The sequence below is a fragment of the Molothrus ater genome, chromosome 21, assembly GCF_012460135.2.
Source record: "Molothrus ater isolate BHLD 08-10-18 breed brown headed cowbird chromosome 21, BPBGC_Mater_1.1, whole genome shotgun sequence".
Classification (NCBI taxonomy): Eukaryota; Metazoa; Chordata; class Aves; order Passeriformes; family Icteridae; genus Molothrus; species Molothrus ater.
Window position 1 is genome coordinate 5,246,658 of NC_050498.2, and position 19,507 is coordinate 5,266,164.

Below are 19,507 nucleotides of genomic sequence, written 5' to 3' on the forward strand. Positions count from 1 at the left end.
ATTCGCCTGCAGGAGGGGCTGACAGCAGCAATGACACTCGGTCCCTGTCTGGACACCGAGGTGCTGCCTCTCTCCTTGATGCCAGCCACACTCCTCATCCTCCTCATCCTCAGCCCCACCGGTGAGCTCCCGCCTGGGGCAGTGGGAGGGGGTTTAAGCACCCGTGATCCCTCTCCATCAGATTTGTGGGCAGATTTTCTCCAGGCACAGGATTGTTGTGGTGTCCCCTACATTCCTGAGTGTGCACAGGGATGGAGGAACAAGTTCAGCTCTTCTGTCCCACCTTGACCTGGCTGTGATGGCAAGCAGGGGAATGGGGCAGGCAGCTGCCAGCACTGGTGACAGAGCAGTTCTGGGCTCTGGAGCAGGCAGCATCCGTGGGGAGACGCTGATGGCCAGGAGATGCTCCTGGAGTTGTTCCCCAGGACCTGTGGGACCAGTCCTGCCAAGGAAAGGGGTGGAACGAGCACCCACCCTGTGACCGTGCTCACAGGGGTCTGAGGATGAGGGAAGAGACGAGGATCTGACTCCATGTTTCAGAAGGCTGATTTATTATTTTATGATATATATTATATTAAAACTATACTAAAAGAATAGAAGAAAGGATTTCATCAGAAGGCTGGCTAAGAATAGAATAGCAAGGAATGATAACAAAGGCTTGTGGCTCGGACTCTGTCCGAGCCAGCTGGGCTGTGATTGGCCATTAATTAGAAACATCCAACATGGGCCAATCCCAGATGCACCTGTTGCATTCCACAGCAGCAGATAACCATTGGTTACATTTTGTTCCTGAGGCCTCTCTCAGCTTCTCAGGAGGAAAAATCCTAAGGAAAGGATTTTCCATAAAAGATGTCTGAGACACCCATCCCCTAAGAACAACGGGCTCTACTCACTCCTGGCAGGCACTGTGCAGCCTGGAAGCTTTTCAATAGACCTGGGAAAAGCCATTCCCGCTCTGGAAGGCGGGTCCACACCAGTGCTGTGGCAGCGAGGTGATGCCAGTGTCTCTGTCCCTGTCACTGCAGCATTCCTGCCTCAACGAACCCGCCCAGGCACAGCCGGCGGGAAAGCTGGGAATTCAGATCTACTCAGACATCCTACCTGAGTCAAATCGGGTTTTACCTTCCCACCCCCTCAGCTGGTGCTTCCCTTCCCCCTCGGGATGCTGTGGCAGCATCCGTGCTCACACTCCGGGTGTGGGGACCTGGTGGCTCTGTCCCTGTTCCCTGCATGGCCTGGCTCTCCTCGTTCTCCTCCTTAATGGGCACAGATTAGTCGCTAACGAAGGGCCATTTGTCCTCCGGTTTGGTGGTTTTGTTTACTCGAGCAGTTTTCCTTTTTCTTTTGGCTTTGTGAAGTCGGATCAGAGAAACATGGAGGGCTCTATCTCTGCTCAAAAAGACAGTTCCTTATTATTGTAGACACACCAGGCATATTCTTTTCAGATCTCTCCTGACTTTGCTGGAGGATGCTGGAGGATGAATATTTCAGAGCTTTGATTTTGACTCAAAGGGAGATGAATATTTATCAATGTCCTTTTTATCCACTGCTTTTTTGGCACTGGAGTGGACTAGGTGTTAAAAATCAATACAAGCCAGGATCAAACACTCTTCCTAGAAACCCACACATCTCCCCACTTTTGGTGCAGGGGTGAGCTGAATTACCTCCACCCTGTTGTCCAGCCCACAGGGCTGCTCTATCCTTCCCTGTCCTCTCCTGCAGAGCCTCTCTGCTCCCGTGGTCTCACCTGTTTAATCCCCAATTCTTGCTGGAATCACAGCATCCCTTTCCATGCCTGCTCCAGCTGGGTAGGGCAGGAGCACTGACCACGCTGGAGCTCCCTGGCTGCTGATGTTCATCCCAGCATCCCTGCTAAGTCATGGATACAGCCAGACAGTTGCCTTATTCTCCTTTCTCCTGGGGCTTCTAGGTCTTTCTTTGACAGCCCTGATTTCTGGCTGACTTAATGGTCTCCCAGGCAACGTCCTAGCAAGGAAAAGGGAGGTGGGCTCATGTGCTGCACTGTCCCCCCAGGCTCACACTGCTTCTCAGGGTGGTGACATCCACCCCCAGAGCAGCTGGGACTGACCTCCACGTCACTGCTGGTGGGCTGAGAGTGAAGCAGCACAGGGCTGGTCTGAGGCAGTGGGAGGAAAAGAGGCCACAGAGGCACCACAGGTGTTGATCAGCCCTTGGGTGCTGTAATTAGCATGGAGGCACCACAGAATCATGGAATGGTTTGGGTTGGAAAGCGACCAAACCATTAAAATTTATCTCCTTCCAAACCCCCTGCCGTGGGCAGGGACACCTACTAGGTTTGAAAGGATTTTGGAAGGTGTCACCCATGGGAGAGGGTTGTGCAGCCAGAGCCTCAAGCCCAGGACACCTCAGATGCCCGAGGAGATCTGTGCTGGGCTCCAGCATCAGACAAGGGCTTGTGGATTGGGACACCTACAAGGCCCAGCTGTTCATCCCCATCCAACATCCCCCATCCCCCAGGGCATCATGATCGTGGTGCTGTGACCTCCTGGAAAAGCTGGAGCTCTCTGTGATCCATTCCAGGGGGGATCCCACATCACTCAGCAGTGGGGCTGAGAGGGATTTTGTGCCCAAATAATGCCCAGCAGTGGGAGGGAGGTCCAGAGATGAGGACATATCCTGCATCCTTCAAGTGCTCACCTCCCTCTGGATGAGGTTTCCCTCCCTCTGGATGAGGTTTCCCTCCCTCTGGATGGGGTTCACCCCTTAAGATGGCTGCTCCCCTTCAGAAGGTGTGTTGGTACTTGTATGTAATTATGGAGCCTCCAAAAAGTGGATTTCGTTGGGAAAATAAAAGGAAAACTTCAATGAAAATGCACACAGGGTGCAGCATCTTCCATCAGGAGATCTCCAGTGGGTTTCTCAAGCTGGGCAGGATTGATTTTCCTTGTTCCCATCTCACCACCCAAGTTTTCCATGGGGATGATGGGGCAGGAGGATGCAGGAGCTGCCCCAGCAAGGCAACAATGGGGCCAGGGATGGACTAAAAGGTCCCCAAGACCTGGCCCAAGACAGGATCCACCTGGAGTGGCTTCTGCTAGCCACTGGGCTCATCAGGGTCACACATGTCACCTTGTGCTTCACAGTCCCACCAGAGTCACAGTCACTCAGTTTCTGCCTCAGTTTCCCCACTATGAAGTAGATGAAGTGGTGCCCTGGGGAGGTTTGTTCATTTTTTCCCCTAAAAACTCCAGGACTTTGCAGGAAAGGGAAGGATCCAAGGGCTGCTGGGTCCTGCCAGTCCCCACCATCCCCATCCCATCCCATCCCATCCCATCCCATCCCTGCTGCCATCACTCTCCAAGCTGCACCTCCTCCTCTCTGGGGAGAACTGATCCTTCCTCTTCTCCCTTACAGGCACCACCTCTGAGCCCGAGATGTTGCCATTCCCAGGTGAGATTCTTCTCTGAAAGTCACTTTTCTCCAGGAAGTTTTGTAGGTTAAAAATGATTTTTTAGGGAAAAGAAGGAATTTGGGGAATTTAAAAAAGGAAATATATTGGTTTGGAACAAAAAGTGGCAAGAAGAAGCTAAACTTCTTTTACAGAAAGAAAATAAAGATTTTTTATTATCTCTATTCCGCTAATTATACTGAGAGGAGAATTTTTCCACCTCCTGCTGAGTCCCTGCCCCTGTGCCATACATCACAGACAAGTAAATAATTCCCTTGATGTGGTGGACCCCAGGCACTTCCATGCCTGCTCCCCATCACCAGCAGCCTGAGAGATCATCTCCATCCCACCAGCTCTGGATGCATTCACTGAGGCTAATAAGAATTTGCTAATTGCATCTTGTCACTTGTCACCCATTGTAAGTCAACACGTGGTGCCACGTGTCTGCTTTTCCCTTCACCCTTGGGTTTTTGGCCATTAGCAGGGGAGATGATGGGAGTACCACAGAGCCACAGAATGGTTTGGGTTGGAAGGGACCTTAAAAACCACCTCATTCTACCCCTGCCATGGGCAGGAACACCTTCCATGAGGCCAGGCTGTCCAAAGCCCCATCCAGCCTGGCCCTGCTGATGGTGCATCTCATTCCTGGACTCAGATGTGCTGTGGCTCCACAGCCACTGCTGCCAGCAGATGGAGGGGAGCCCATGTCCCACCAGCAAGCCAACAACTGCCTTGTGTAGTGGGATAGAATATAAGAAAATAAAGATGGTGTAGAAAGTAATCTTACCCCTAAGGAGTTGCAGCTGGGCCAATTATCAAAGATTAGGAGCAGGCCTGACTTGAACAGGCCACAGCTGTAAGCAATGAGAAGATGCCATAAGAGCGTGGGGTGGCTAGGTGGGAAGGGAACTGGAGTCTGTTGGCTGCTTTGTGAAGAGTAAAGAGTCAGGGCTCTGAGGAGAAACACCAAGAAGGTGTGAAACTTTTGTGATAAGGCAATGACAGTATGGAACCCCTGCAACAAGATGACAACAGCCTCGTGCTACAGAGAAGGGGCAGGAGATTGATGTAGAGATTTTCCTTAGAGATTTTCTCTAAAGAGCAGGAGTTTGGTGTAGATTTGCTCCCCATGGCCTGCTGAGGGAGCTCTCTGTGCTGCCCTCCTTCCAGAGATCCGCCTCTCCAGCGGGCCCAGCTGCTGCCAGAGCTGGTTGGAGACCTTCATGACTTTCTCTAAGGAGCAAGAGTTTGGTGTAGATTTGCTCCCCATGCCTGAGGGAGCTCTCTGTGCCCTCCTCCCAGAGATCTGCCTCTCCAGCGGGCCCAGCCACTGCCCGGGCCACCTGGAGATCCTCGTGATTTTTTCTATGGAGCAAGAGTTTGGTGTAGATTTGCTCCCCGTGGCCTGTTGCCTGCTGAGGGAGCTCTCTGTGCTGCCCTCCTCCCAGAGATCTGCCTCTCCAGCGGGCCCAGCCGCTGCCAGGGCCGGCTGGAGACCCTCATGATTTTCTCTAAGGAGTTGATGTAGATTTGCTCCCCTTGAGGAGGCTGCCTGCTGAGGGAGCTCTGTGCTGCCCTCCTCCCAGAGATCCGCCTCTCCAGCGGGCCCAGCCGCTGCCAGGGCCGCCTGGAGATCCTCTACAACGGCTCCTGGGGCACCGTGTGTGACGACGACTGGGACGTGGTGGATGCCAACGTGGTGTGCCGCCAGCTGGGCTGCGGCCATGCCATCACCCTGCCAGCTGCCATGACCTTCGGCCAGGGCACCGGGCCCATCTTCCTGGACAATGTGGACTGCAAGGGCTCGGAGGCTGCCCTGAGCGAGTGCTGGAGCCACGGCTGGGGCATCCACAACTGCTACCACTATGAGGATGTGGCTGTGGTGTGCAATGGTAATGAGGGTGGGTTCCTCAGGGGGCAAGGAGAGCACAGGGGTAACTGTGGAGGGCAAGACTTGGGGGCTGCAGGGGGCTTGGTGGGGCCCAAGAGTCTTATCTCAGAGCCTGACATGGGTCAGCCAAACATCTTCTGCGTTCTCCTCCCACCCCTCTCCTCAATCCAGGTCACCTCCCAGCTCCACAGGCCTGACCAGCCTGTTTTGTGTTCCTTGTCACTCCTAGATCAGGGACTTTGCATGATCCCTGGGGAAGGAGCACATGCCCACCCACACTCCTGCCTCTGAGTCAGTTGCTGCCCAACTGCTCTTTCCCCTTTTGACTTGTGTTCCTTTAAACTGCTGAGCTTTTCAGTAGGAGATGTTCCTAAAGGTGAGAAAAGCAGTGGAAAGTGTTTGAACTTGGCAAGTGAAAGTGGAACGGCTCTGTGAGGACCCTTATGTACCCCACACACGTTCCTCCCTCGCTGTGCAAGGTTTGCTCATCAGCCAGACACCAGTGAGCTGTGAAAGGGAGGCTCTGCAGACCTGGAGCAGCTGTTCTGTGAATCCCCACGTCCTGCAGAAGCAGGGCTTGGAAAAGGAGGGATGGAAAGGCAGGGATGCTGGGCTGGTGGTAGGTTGTACCAACAGCAACCAGAGAACAGAGGTTGTGGATTGAGTAGGAAAATAAATCATGGCATTGTTGGAGAGGAGAGGTGGAAGGAGTGAGAAGGGAGGTGGGGAGCTGGGTCTGAGGGAAGAAGAGAGGCTGGAGGCATTGGCACAGAGCTCTGGTGCAGCTGCAAACCCCTCTGTTTTCAGCTGGGGCTGGTTTGGTGCAGACCCTCCTGGAGCAGTGGGGTGGGAGGGAAGCTTCCAGGTGGAGCAGCAGCAGGTGCCACCTCTCCTCTTCCCTTTGCAGAGTTCTTACCCACGCAAGTCAGCGAAGGACCGACCACCAGGACCCTCACAGCCTCCGTACAGGATGGGGAAAGTAAGCTGTTCAGCCTGCAGGGGGACATCTTGCCTGAGGGCAGTGTCCCTTACTGTCCCCTGCTGTCCCTCTTGAAGCCTCTCTGAGCTGCAGACCCCCAAACCCCATCATTGTGCTGGCCAGACCCCAGAAATTCCCAAGCCCCATTGCTCTAAAGCTTCGTCCCTTCCCCTCTCTTTCTCACTCCGTTTCCTTTGCCATCACGGGCACGGTGGCAGCGTTGGGCCACATTCAGGGACGCCGCATCCCTCTCACCTCGTGCTGCCACCTCCAGGTGACGGCAGCATCCGCCTGGTGAGCGGCCCCGACACCTGCCAGGGCCGGGTGGAGATCTTCTACCGCGGCAGCTGGGGCACCGTCTGCGATGACGACTGGGGCCTGAGCGATGCCAGCGTGGTCTGCAAGCAGCTGGGCTGTGGGCAAGCCCTGGATTACAAGAGCAATGCCTATTTTGGCTATGGAACAGGACGGATCCTCCTGGACAACGTCAACTGCGACGGCAGCGAGCCCTTCCTGTCCGCCTGCTACAGCCTGGGCTGGGGCATCCACAACTGTGGCCACCACGAGGATGCTGGGGTCATCTGTGCAGGTACCAGGCAGGGCATCAGCCTTAGGGTGGGGAAAAACCCAGGGACAGCCTGTTCTCCAAGCAGAAATGCCCTCAGGGAGATGCTGAGATGCTCAAGGCTGGGCAGGGCTCTGTGCTGTGGGAGCATCCGTGCTCCTTATCCGCCCTCATCATGGTACTCTGGAGCAGCAACCCCACACCAAGAGCCCAGAGCACAGCCAGGGTGGGGATTTGCAGGGGAAATGCATCTGCCCTCCTGCCAGGGAAATGCATCTGCCATCCTGCCCCTTCCCCTGCCGTTTCCCTGCTCTGCTGGCTGCAAACGAGCTGCCCGTGTCTGGAAGGAGCGAGAGGCTGCCAGGGGCTGGGCACGGCGCCAGGCCCAGCCTGCCTCCCCTTCCCCTCCTGAAATGATGTATTCCTGCCATCCTCCACTGATTACTGTTTATAATCTTAATAATCCCCCTGAATTCCCTCATTATCATGGCTAATGACAGGAGCAGTGAGTGCCAGTGCTTTCCCTTTCTCACTGTTAATGGATAAAGGGGATGATGTAGGACAAAAGGGACAATTTTTTCAGGATGGTCCTTTCCTGCCTAAACATCCCCATCCCCTCTGGCACCTCCTCTGGGCATAGAGTCCATGGCACCACCACGCCCAGACCTTGCTCAGAGGGGCAGGGGATAGTGAAGCATAAATGCTAATGAATCCTGATGAGAAATCTCCCAGGTGTCACCTCTGTCCCTCTGTGTCACCACAGGACTGGACACATCCACCATCACATCATTCACCACCTCGGTGGCCCTGGACTCTGAGGAGACCCTGACTGCCACAGCCACAGGTAGGAGGTTGGCAGTCACTCCTCTGGGGGGGAAGCTGTGCCCTCTGTGTCCTCTTGTGACCTGGCCTGGCCACCCTGGGGTTCTGCCATGCCTGGGTGACGCTCGAGGGGTGACACTGCCCATGGCAGGGTCTGGCCAGGGGGACAGAAATGGTGCTGGGGGCAGAAATGGTGCTGGGGGCCACTGACTGGAACAGGGGCAGTGGGTGCTGGATCTGGACCCCTTGATGCCCACGTGTCCCCATGCTTGTCCCAGCAGTGACAGACAGCAGGGACCAGCCCTCCCAGGCCACCGAGGTGGTCACCACCACACTCCTGACCATCGAGCAGGAAAGTAAGTGTGCAGCTGCTGCTGGGGCTCCATGCCCCTGGGGGGGTCACTCCACATCCCCACGGCTCCTTCCATGTCCCCAGAGGTCACCCCGTGTTCCAAGTGCTCAATCCACGCCCCAGGAATTATCTCACATCCCCAGGGTTTACTCCATGCCCACAGGGTGTTCACCCTGTGACACTCAAGGGTTCATCCCATATCTCCATGGATTGCTCCATGCTCACAGTGCTGCTTGGGAATCACCCCATGGACCCAGTGTCACCCCACATCACCAGCACTCACCCTGTGTGCCCAGGGGCTCAGCTCACATCCCCATGGTCACCCTGAGCTCTCCAGATGTTACCCCATATCCCAGAGATTCACCGCACACCCACAGGGGTTTGACCCACATTCCCAGGGGGTTGCACCCACATCCCCAGATGTTACCCCATACCCCAGAGTCTCACCCCATACCCACAGGGGTTTGTCCCACACCCCAAGGTGGGTGTACCCATGACCCCAGGGGTTACCCCATACCCCAGAGACTCACCCCACACCCACAGCTATTTGCCCCACATCCCCAGGGGGTTGCACCCATGTCCCCAGGGGTTACCCCAGAAACCAGGGGCTCACCCCACACCCTTGGAGGGTGAGCAGGGGACAGCGGCCCCCCTGTGCAGCCCTGCTCCCCCCGGCGTCGTGGCTCGCAGGTGGCGGCTTGCGGCTGGCGAACGGCAACGGGAGCTGCCGCGGGCGGGTGGAGGTGCGGCACGGCGGCACCTGGGGCACCGTGTGCGACGACGACTGGGACTTCCCCGATGCCCAGGTGGTTTGCCGGCAGCTGGGCTGCGGCACCGCCCTGGCTGCCACCGTGCTGGGCTCCTTCGGCTACGGCAGCGGGCCCGTGCTGCTGGACAACGTGGGCTGCGGCGGCGGCGAGGCGCGCCTGGCCGACTGCTTCCACCTGGGCTGGGGACAGCACAACTGCGGCCACCACGAGGACGCCGGGGTCATCTGCCGAGGTGAGAGAGAGGGGGAGGGTGTCTTGGTTTGGAAAGACCAGTGTCTGCTAAGGAAGGCAGGAGCCTCTGCTGAAATGGAAAATGTAAACCCTCCCCACCCCTACAGGACCCCAAAACTCCCTCAGACCCCAAAACTCCCTGCTAAGGAAAGCAGGACCCTCCCCTGAAATGGAGAATGTAAACCCTCCCCACCCCTCTGAATTGCTATAAATTTTAAATTAAGGGGCTCTCAGGCAAAAAAATATAGGAGCAGGAAATAACAGTTCTTTAATAGGGAAAAAAAACAGAATGATAAAATAAACAATGCGGTACACTAGAACAACAGTGACAGAGTCAGAGCCCAGCCTGACACCCTGTGGGTCAGGGTGTTGGCAGCAGTGCCATTGGAATTGTGGCTCAGCCCTCCTGCAGTGTCAGGGGTGGCTCTGCTGGAGCAGGGATCCTGTAGAGAAGGATGGATTCTGCCTCTGAAGATCCAGGGGAAGAAGAGGCAGCTGCTGTTCCTCTGGGGAATCCTGTGGAGAAAGCCGTGCTGGTGTTCCAGAACCTCCAGATTATATCCATGTAGGAATGCTTGGCTCCTCCCTCTGGGCGGAGCATCTCACAGTGGGATGTTATAGTTCTTATCAGCCATGCAGTGACATTCAATAGCTGTTATCATTCAATATCTGTTATCAGCAGATGTCCCCTCTCGAGGGAGGGGTGATTGTGGTCACTCAAAGAGAGAGATAAGGCAAACTGCCCACTGGACTAAAGACAACTGTCATTCAGATGGTAATAGAAAACATCTTGCATTGCAATCTGGAACAGTGGGTGACTGGAGGTCTCCAATGAAGCCCAGCTCAGTGGGAAAGTCAATGAGAGAATGGGTGTAGGGAGGATTTCCATGCTCAGGCTGGAAATGGGGTCCCCCAAATGGGGCTGGGGTGAAGAATGAGCAGTGGCAGTCGGTGCCATGGTGTGGGTCATGGCTGGAGTGTGGCACCCACTGTGGTCCCCATTTGTGCACAGTGGCTGCACATCCCACCCCACATCCCTGCAGCCATCCCACTCCACTGGGGGGCTCTGACCTGGCCCTGTCCCTTCAGTACTTTTCCCACCTCTCCTCTGCTGCACCAGGTGCTGATGACACTGAAGACCATTTCCAAGAGGCCACTGCTACAACCACCACACTGGCCCCAACTCGTCCCAAGGAGGGTAAGTACTGGGGTGTCACCTGGGGACACAGTGCCAGCCCTGGGGATGCTCCATGCTGGCACAGGGTGGAAAAATAAACGGCTCAAGCAGAGGTACAAGATCTGGCAGTGCCTGGAGCGGCCCATGGGAGGGGGAAAACCTGATGACATTGTTAAGTCACAGCTTCTTCTGGTGCCCCCAAGGCTGGTTCAGGCAGAGGTGGTGGACATCAGGGTGGGGACAGCAGGTGATGGACCAAAGGGGCAGAGCTGGCAACAGAGGTGATTGTCTGTTCCACGATGCTCTGAGGGTCCCCCCCCAGCTCTGGCAGGTACAAAGGCAGAGGGGGAGCTCTGGGCTGACCCCAGGGCAGGCAGGGAGAGTGGGACACAGCCCTGGGGTGGGCACAGGCCGGGGCTGCCTCACCCCCTGCCCTCCCCAGGGTCCCTGCGCCTGGTGAACGGCAGCCACCGGTGCGAGGGGCGCGTGGAGATGTTCTACCTGTCCCAGTGGGGCACCGTGTGCGACGACGCCTGGGACCTGCGGGATGCCAAGGTGGTGTGCAGGCAGCTGGGCTGTGGGCACGCCCTGGCAGCCCGGGGGGAGGCACACTATGGCCAAGGAACAGGCTACATCTTCCTGGACAACCTCAAGTGCAAGGGCCACGAGCCCTCGCTGCTGCACTGCTCCCACATCCGCTGGGACGTCCACAACTGCGACCACTCTGAGGATGCCGGTGCTGTCTGTGACATCCTATGACCCTCACACAGGTAAGGGGGGACAGGGAGGCTGCAGGGAGCTGGTGGCAATGCCACAGAGAGGGGTTGAACCCTTGGTGTTGGTCTGGATGCACTCCCTGCACTGGATGTTTGGGGTCTGAGAGTGGGAGGCTGAAGGAGCACAAACGAGCAAGGGGAAATGGAGGAGGCTTTAATTATTTTGCCACCTTCTGGGATAATCAGCTGGCCTCTGGTGTGGGGCTCAGGAGCTCTGCTGCCCAGGAACTGGACGTTTGGGGTCTGAGAATGGGAGGAGTTGGGTGAGGACTGGGTTCTACTCAGCTCCTGAAATAGTGGATGAAGCCTCCCACCCCCAGACTGCCCCTTGGAAAAACAAAACTGCTTCTGGTGTGAAATCTGGTTGGTTTCAGCCATTTCTTTTAAGAGATGAGGAAAGAAAAATGGATTTTCTGCTGTGAAAATGATGTGAAATTATACTCAGAAAATGTAAAAAGGGGGCTGAAATCACACCAGGATGCTCCAGTGGCTCTGCAGTGAGTTACTGTTGTTCTGCAATTTGCTTTGCAAGCCCTCCAGCAATCCCAATACCAGCTTTTTCTTCCCATTTTGGCACCAGAAATACCAATTCCTCCCCCATTCCCATGCAGCAGAAATGCAGGCGTTGGATCTCACGCCATCTGCAATCCTTGTGCCTGTTTCACCTGTTCCTTCTGCAAACACTGGGGGGTTTAGGAGAGCTCAGATGAGATTTTTCCCTTCCTGGGGGGCTTCAGCACAGCCAGTCCATGCCCAAAAAATCTCATGGGGAATGGGAAAGGGTCCCTGCAGTCCCCCCATCCTTCTCCATCCTGTGCTGGCTTTGGCTGCTCTGTCCCAAAAGCTCTATGCTCTGAGGAGCCCAGGGCAGGCAGGGAGCTGGCAGACAGGACACAAGCAGATGGAAAACCATAGGGAAGACCCCAAATCCCTTCCCAGAGCAGAGAAAGGGACCCAGGAGCCTGCAGGTTCCCCAGTGCCCTGCCTTTGGGGTATAAAGGCTGTTTTCCTCCCAGCTCAGGTGGAAAGACCCAGCCTGCAGCACCCGTCACCTTCACCACCAAGTGATTGATTCCTACTGGGACATTGGGAAAAGGATTTCAGTGTTCTCATGGATGGGGTTCAAGGGTGGGGAAGGGTTTGTGCAGGGGCACAGAGCTCACTCCTCTGTTTGTGCAATTCTGTTGTTGATAAGAGACTGTGCATATTCCTGGGTTGGGTTTTTTTTCGTTTTCCATTTTTTTTTTTCTTATATGTGTGTGGGTTTGTTTTTGTGAATACATAAAAGCCCTTTGAAAGTGCTCTGAGAGCTGATTTGTTTTCCTGTCATCCCCTCAAAGCCCTGGGTAAAAGCAAACACCTGGAGACAAGGAGATGCCCCAAAACTGGAGGAGAGAGCTCAGTCCCTTTTTTCAGACAAAAATTGTCCCAAATCCCTGGCTCAAAATGCTCAAGCTGCCTTTAATTCCCACCCAGCTGAGAGCTCAGCTTGGACCTTTCCCCACCCCAACTCGGGGGTACAACCCTGAAGCCCATCAGGCTCAGGGGTTGAGGTTGGATCCAGCTTTGGGTTTGTTCCCAGTGGGATTTGGCAGCCACGTGAGCTGTGGCGTGGCCCTGGCCCCATGCTCAGGCTCCTGTTGGCTGCTTCTTTTCCACTTCCCATGGACAGAGCTTTCCCAGCCCTTTGATCCCAGTTCAGATCTCCATCAGTGGGGAAACTGAGGCATGGAAGCCTCTTCCAGGCAGGCTGTGGCAGCACAGTTGGCCAAGGCTTGCTGGGGCACTGGGAGAGGGCAGGGAGGTGCTGTGGGAACAAAATCCTCCTTTCCCTGTGCTCCAGGTCCTGCATGCTCCACTGCCCTCCTCACTTCCCACCTCACCTCCCACCTCCAGGACAGCTGGGCAGTGCCTGGGTCCTGCTGGGAGCAGGAGGGGGACAGAGCTGTCCCCAGCAGCTCCCAGCCCATCCCCACAGCCCACACCAGCTGGGGATGGGTCAGAGGGTGCTGGGGGCTCCTCCAGCTTTGCTGTCCCCTCCCTGTGCCTCTGGGAGTGGGGCCAGGAGTTGCTCTGGAAGCTGCTGCCTCTGGAGGAGGAAGATAAGAAAGGCTGGAGGGGTTTTCCTTGTTTTTCTTGGGGACTATGCCTTGAGCTGGCAAAACTGGGCTGGTTTTTTTTTTTGTGTTACCCCACACCCTGCTCTTCCTGGCTTTGATCTGGGAAGAGCAGGTCCTGTTATCCTGGAGTTTCTCCCTTTCACAGCCTACAATCCAGCAAGCAAAGGGTTTTCAGGCAGGAAAGGCAGCAGCTGCCTCCCTGTCTTCCAGCCTTTTCTCCTGCAGCCAGCCTGGGATGGGCTGAGATCCACAGGGATCCCCCCGGACACTCCAGAGCCAAGCTGGGCATCACCTCCTGTTCCTCTGGGAGCAGGGAGTGGCAGGCAGGAGGGGGGGAGCAGGGTACCAGCAGGGGCATGCCCTGGGGCAAGGAACAGCAGGGTTGGAGCATGCCCTGGCTCTGCAGCAGGGTGCAGCAGCACAGGGGATGCTCTGGAGCAGGGCAGCAGCACAGGGGATGCTCTGGAGCAAGATACCAGCACAGGGGGGATGTTCTGGAGCTCGGTAGCAGCACAGGGAATGCACACCAAGCTCTGAGGCTTGGTGGCAGCACAGGGAATGCTCTGGAGCAGGGCAGGAGCACAGAGGATGCTCTGGAGCTCAGTAGCAGCACACAGGGAGTGCTCTGGAGCAGGGCAGCAGCACAGGGAATGCTCTGGAGCTCGGTAGCAGCACAGGGACAGGGGATGCTCTGGAGCAGGATCCCAGCACAGGGAATGCTCTGGAGCAGGATACCAGCACGGGGGGTGCCAAGGGTGTGAGAGCATCCCCCCACGGGAGCACAGCCAGGCTGCAGCGGCTGCGGGGGAGCCGGGAGAAGCTCCTGCCCAGCTCCCATCCTCCTGCCGACGTCAGCTGTTTCCCGGCGCCCAGAGCAGCTGCAGCTCCACACCGGTCGATGTCATCGATTAGTTCCTCTCCCCAACCCCGGAGAGGGGATGGTGTGGGGGGTAGCAGGGAGGAGAGAATAAATATTTCAGCAGATCCAGGCAAAAGCTGGGGTTATTTTGAGGCTGGGATTTATGGGCTATTAGGAATAAGGAATGAGTCTGTGCTGGGAGAAGAGACCCATTAATCCAGGCTGAAGGAGCACAAATGAGCAAGGGGAAATGGAGGAGGCTTTAATTATTTTGCCACCTTCTGGGATAATCAGCTGGCCTCTGGCTGGGTGCTGCTGTGGGGCTCAGGAGCTCTGCTGCCAGGGAACTGGGGCGGGTGAGGGGACACTCACGATTAAACCCCCCCAGCTGTGCTGTGAGGGATGGGCCATCCATTCTGGCACCAGTACGGGACCAGTACAAGCAGTGCTTCTGGCTGGGACGTGGTGGGGGAGCTCTGCTTGCGGCAGGGACGGCAGGAGGGGCCCGTGGGTCAGTGCCCGGTCCCGGGGTGCCCTTCCCGGGCTGGGCCAGCCCTGCCACGGCCGTGCCCCGTTAAGGCAATCCCGCCTGTGCCTGTAACCGGAGGAGCTGGGCGCTATCCGGCGCAGGGTGAGTCAGTGCCCGAGGCAGCCCTGGGCCGGGAGCATCCCTGGCTCTGCTGCTCCCTGCACCACCTGGGTGACCTTGGGCTCTGCTCTGTTCCCCAGCTCGCCCTGCCCTCCTTGCTGCCTCAGTTTCCCTGGGGGGACACAGGGAGGGTGGTCCTGGCTCACTCCTTGACACTCTTGAGCTGCAGGGACGCGGCTGCCCCGGCTGGAGGGGCATTCCTCACCCCGTGGGGGCACCGAGATTCGCCCCCCTGCGGCCAGCCTGCTCCAGCCCCTACAGCCAGAATTTTTGGGAACGCGGACACCCCCGCGGCAGGGATGCAGAGCACGGACAGCCTTGGACCACCTCCTCCGAAGGGATGCATGAGGACCTGACCTCCCTGCGGCATCTCTGCGGCACCGCCATCCTCGCTCCCTTGCGGGGTGGCCCCGGGTGCCAAGGTCACCCAGCGGGATCGCGGCGGGTGCCGGGGCCGCTCTGCACACCCCGGTACCGGCCGCGTCCTCCTTCCCCGCTCCGCCGGGCCTGCCGCGGCTCCCGCTTGCGTCACCCGCCGGAGCCAGCAGCTATTTTGGGAACTGCAAAGTCACTGGCGCAATTAGACGGCTGGCAAAGGCAGCGGGGGGACCGCGGGCACGGCTGCTCCCCGCGCCGTGCCGTGCCGTGCCGTGCCACACGGGCACCGCCAGCCTCCCTGCGCCTGCAGGGTCCCTCCGCCTGGACAAATGGCCACGGCTGCAAATCCTCCCATCCATCATTGCCTTCTCTCTGCCTTTTTTTTTCTTTTTCTTCCTTCCTTTTTTTTTTTTTTTTTTTTTTTAAATATTTAATTTGATGTCGCTCCCCCGGCAGGAGGCTCCCCACGTGGGCTGCTGAGCCAGCTCGCTGCCACCGCTGGCGTTTGGAGAGAGGCAGCAGCAGCAGCACAGGGATTGTGTGCCAGGGCGATGATGCCCTGCGGGTTGGGGGGGTCCGGCTATTCCCGGGTGCTCTGCTGCCAGCTGGGTGCTCTGTTTAATCCGGTCTGCATCCTCCGGGAGCAGCCAGCGCGGTGCCCCAGCTGGCCCCGTGGCAGACGTGGGGCTGTGGATGGGCTGCGGTGACACTGGAGGGACACCTGACCCTGGGGCACAGCACAAAGAGAGGCGGCGTTCTGCCACGCAGTGTCCTTGGGGGACAGCCCAAGGGGATGCGGGGACAGCCAGAGGGGACAGCTGGGGATCTCAGTCCCTCTGCCCAGCGCTGTTTGGTTTCTCTGCCCACCCTTCTCAGTTCCCGGTAACCTTCAGGTCATGGCAGAGGGGATGTGTACAGAAAGGCTGGGACAAGCTGATCCTGGCAGGCTCCAAACATCCCAAAAGTGAGGCTCAAAAAATCCTTTCAAAAATCTCCAGACTGTTCTATGTGACCTGACATCTCTTTCAGTCCCATCCCCCAGGAAAAAAAAACCCACCCCAAATCCTCTCTCCAAACCATCCTGGAGAGGTGCCACAGCAGGAGCTGGTGCTCAGCTCCCCTGATCCCATATTGGGGCTTCGGGTGGGAAGGGCCAGATCCAGACGGATCCCTGGGCACAGCAGAGGTGATGGGCGCTTGCAGACTGACCCCACCCTGCTCTCCATCCCTCCGAGCCCTGGAGGAGGGGATCCCTGCCTGCGCTGGGGCTGGAGGAGCCGCTGGTGCTCCTGGGCTGGGCACAGACAGCGATGGGTGGGACCAGGGGGTGGCTCTGGGGTGCCAGGGGCTGTGGGAGGGCAGGGGGAAGGTGGGCATCGTGTGTTCCCCCCGGGCTGGGGGAAGAGGCCGCGGCGGTGGGGCTGGGAGCGGTGAGGCTGTGCTGAGTCACGCTGCAGAGCCTGCGAGCAGGACTGCAGCAAGGCTGCCTGTGACAGCCCTGTCCCTCCGCCCCCGGCTCCTCGCCTCCTCCCGGGGGCCAGCACGCTCATGGGGCTTGATGTCCAGGCTGGGGAGGGCCCGCTGCTCCCCTGGACATGGCTGTGTTGAAGTTTCCAACCCTGCCTGACTCTCCCCAGCCCCCTTGCCCTTCAATAGGGATGGGGCTGGTCCAGGATGGGGGTCCTGGAGTTCCTGGGCAGGGAGAGGGGAGGACTGAGCTGCCCCTGGGGGATGTGTCCCTGAGCCCAGTGCAGAGGGGTGTCCCTGGGTAGCCCTGGGGACAGCAGGGCGGGGGGGTCACTCGCTGCCAGCACAAACACAAAGGGCACTTAGCAGCCACTGGAACATGAGGCAGATCTCCCCTGGCATGGGTGGAGTGGGGTGGTGGGTGGGCAGAGATCCCCCCAGCTCCTCCCTGACACCACCAACCCAGCACACAGAGCTGAGCATCCACCCCTGCTGCTGCACAGGAGAAAGGCTGAGGCAGGTCCCTGCTGCAGAGGGAAACTGAGGCACGGGCTGTGCCCCGAGTATTGGCCCCAGATGCTGCCACTTCTCAGGCTCAGAGTCTGGGACAGCCCTGTCCCCACAGGACGCTGTGACCACCTTGCCTGGTGCTGTCTCCCAGCCTCACAGAGCTCAGAGCTGCTTCTGGAGGGCCCGAGACAGGCAGGGCTTTTTTTAGGAGCTGGGTAAGAGCCGTCTGGGCGGTATTTATATCGGCTCCTTAAATAAGAGCTGCCATCTGAGCCTGACGAGCCTGCTTAATTATTAATGCCCCGCAGGGAAGCAGCACTCCTGCCTGCTCCAGGCCCACCTTCCCGCTGGGATCCTGCAGCCCAGGTCCCACCCAGCTCCCCACCAGCACCCAGGGTGGGCTGTGACAGCCTGGACATCCCAGAGCACCCCGGCTTCCCATGGGACATTTCTTATGTGGGAACATCTTCCCCAGGGCAGGGAGGAAGGCTCAGAGGGGATTTTCCATGGCATGGGCATTGCTGCAGTTTTTAGTGGGTGTTGGTTATAAGGGGAGGGTGGGAGGCACAGGGTGATGCTCTCCCATCCCATCTCAGCAGCTTGAGGTGGTTCCAGGGAAAATCATCCCTGGAAGCCCCGAGGGGTAGGGGCAGCCCTGCTTGGAGACAGAGCTTATGCTAAACAGCACGGGAGGGCAGCTGCTGCAGCAGAATTAATTTGAGCTTGGAAAGTGCTTTGAAAGACTGAGATGAAAGGCCAGGGCTGGGTACAAAGAGCTGCAGCTCCACAGACAGGGGGAAGGAAACTCCCAGCAAAGCACCCTCAGTCTGTCATCAGCCCCAGCAGCCACGGCCCCTCCATCCCCTCCTGCCCCAGGTGAGGCAGCCTCTGGCTCTGGGACGTTTTGGGGAGGGTTGGTGAACCCTGAGCTCACCCAGATGTTGGTTGTGGGGTCCTTGGTTGGGTGTGACCTCCCCCAGCTCTGGTTTGTGTCAGGGTGGAGGGGCCAAGGCTGCACTGTGAGGGGCTGGGGAGGTGCAGGGGAAGAGGGGACAGCCTTGCCCTGCTCCTGAGTTGTGTCCCTTGCTGTGTCACACAGCCAGGCTCAGGGCAGGATGGGGGGAAAGGGGCCAGGGTGCCACAGCACTGGGGTGGTGGGGACAGTCTGGCCTAGTAAGGGGTCAGGCAGGGAGGACATGAGAGCACCACTGTCCTGCAACCTCAGGGAAGGGGACACTGAAGCCAGAGGTTTCCTCATCTTGTTTTTCACCAACATAACTGCAAGAGTCACAAAAGTGCTCCCCTGGGCAGGCAGCCCCTCCTCAGGGCAACCCAAGCAGCAGCTGCCTGGGCAGTGGGACTTGGGGTGACCTGGGGCTGTGCAGGAGCCTGGGCAGCATCCCAGGGATAGAACCCATCCAAACCCCCACACCAGCCCTGGAAAATGCCACCCTGTGTCCCCTGGCCTTCACAGCTTTGCCACTCACCAGCTGAACACACCAAGCTGTCGGGTTACTGCTGGTGTGGCAGATGTGCTGGTGTATCTGTGGTGACAACTCCTGGTGTGGGGACAGGCTGGGACACCTGCACCATGCATCCCCTTCCCTGGGCATCCCCTTCCCTGAGCATCCCCTTCCCTCAGCATCCCCTTCCCTGGGCATCCCCTTCCCTCAGCATCCCCTTCCTTGGGCATCTCCCATGCTGAGCATCCCCTTCCTTGGGCATCCCCTTCCCTCAGCATCCCCTTCCCTCAGCATCCCCTTCCCTGGGCATCTCCCTAGCTCCAAGCAGGCAGACATGGAGGGAAAAGGCACAAGGCTAGGGGCACATGACTGTTGTTCTCCTGCTGGAAGTGAGGGGTGAGGATTTCTGGATCCATTTTCAGAGCAGTCAGCAGCTCACCCAAGCAAACTCCAAGTCACGGAGAATTTCCTGCTTCCCCTCACGGTGTCACAAGGCATTGACAAGACGTAGCAGGGAAGGCAAGAAAATGCAAAGAGAAAGACTCTTCTTCCAGGCCACGGGAATTAACAAAGTGGCACATTTGAAGGCAGGGAAGTATTTTTAATCCCACAGGCAGAATCCAGGTTATTAGGTTTTTCTGGGACATCTGCAGAACAGACCCACATCCTTTGGGTCGTTGTGATTTCCCAACACAGCAGCTGCCCCAGCCTCTCACTGAGGGGTGTCTGCAGGCACCAGAGGTGGGAAAAGGGGATTTAGTGATGTCCAGCCAGGTAACACCTCCAGCTGCCCATGCTGCCCACCAGAACCTTCTAACTTGGACCATCCACCACCAAACCCTCACCCCACTGCTGGCCAGGCTGTGCAGCAGAGGAATTAGGTGTTGTGAGGGGTGTTGATTTATGCATCAGAGCTCAAAAAAGGGGGCTGGATTCACTGCAGATAAATATTACAGCCAGATTGCTACTCTGAAGAATTTACAGCATCATGAATATCCTGTTCTGACCTGTGATGGGGAAGGAAATCATCTGCGTTGGGAAATGTATTTATGGCTCTGGTGCTCTGAC

At 57.5% G+C, this 19,507-nt stretch overlaps 1 protein-coding gene across 1 annotated transcript; it reads left to right on the forward strand.

The window, feature by feature from the left end:
- Positions 1-30: 30 nt before the first annotated feature.
- On the forward strand, positions 31-10,976 carry SSC4D (scavenger receptor cysteine rich family member with 4 domains). Its single transcript, XM_054517038.1, has 10 exons — positions 31-121; positions 3,397-3,432; positions 5,017-5,322; positions 6,229-6,300; positions 6,575-6,889; positions 7,629-7,709; positions 7,966-8,043; positions 8,730-9,041; positions 10,161-10,238; positions 10,660-10,976. Exons 1-10 carry the CDS (start codon positions 31-33, stop codon positions 10,974-10,976), a joined length of 1,686 nt encoding a protein of 561 aa, XP_054373013.1.
- Positions 10,977-19,507: the final 8,531 nt, after the last annotated feature.

Coding starts and splice junctions, on each gene's coding strand:
- SSC4D (XM_054517038.1), top strand. CDS start 31: ATGACACTCGGTCCCTGTCTGGACACCGAGGTGCTGCCTCTCTCCTTG. Junction 8,044..8,729: donor CCTGACCATCGAGCAGGAAA/GTAAGTGTGCAG, acceptor CGTGGCTCGCAG/GTGGCGGCTTGCGGCTGGCG. Junction 10,239..10,659: donor CCCAACTCGTCCCAAGGAGG/GTAAGTACTGGG, acceptor TGCCCTCCCCAG/GGTCCCTGCGCCTGGTGAAC.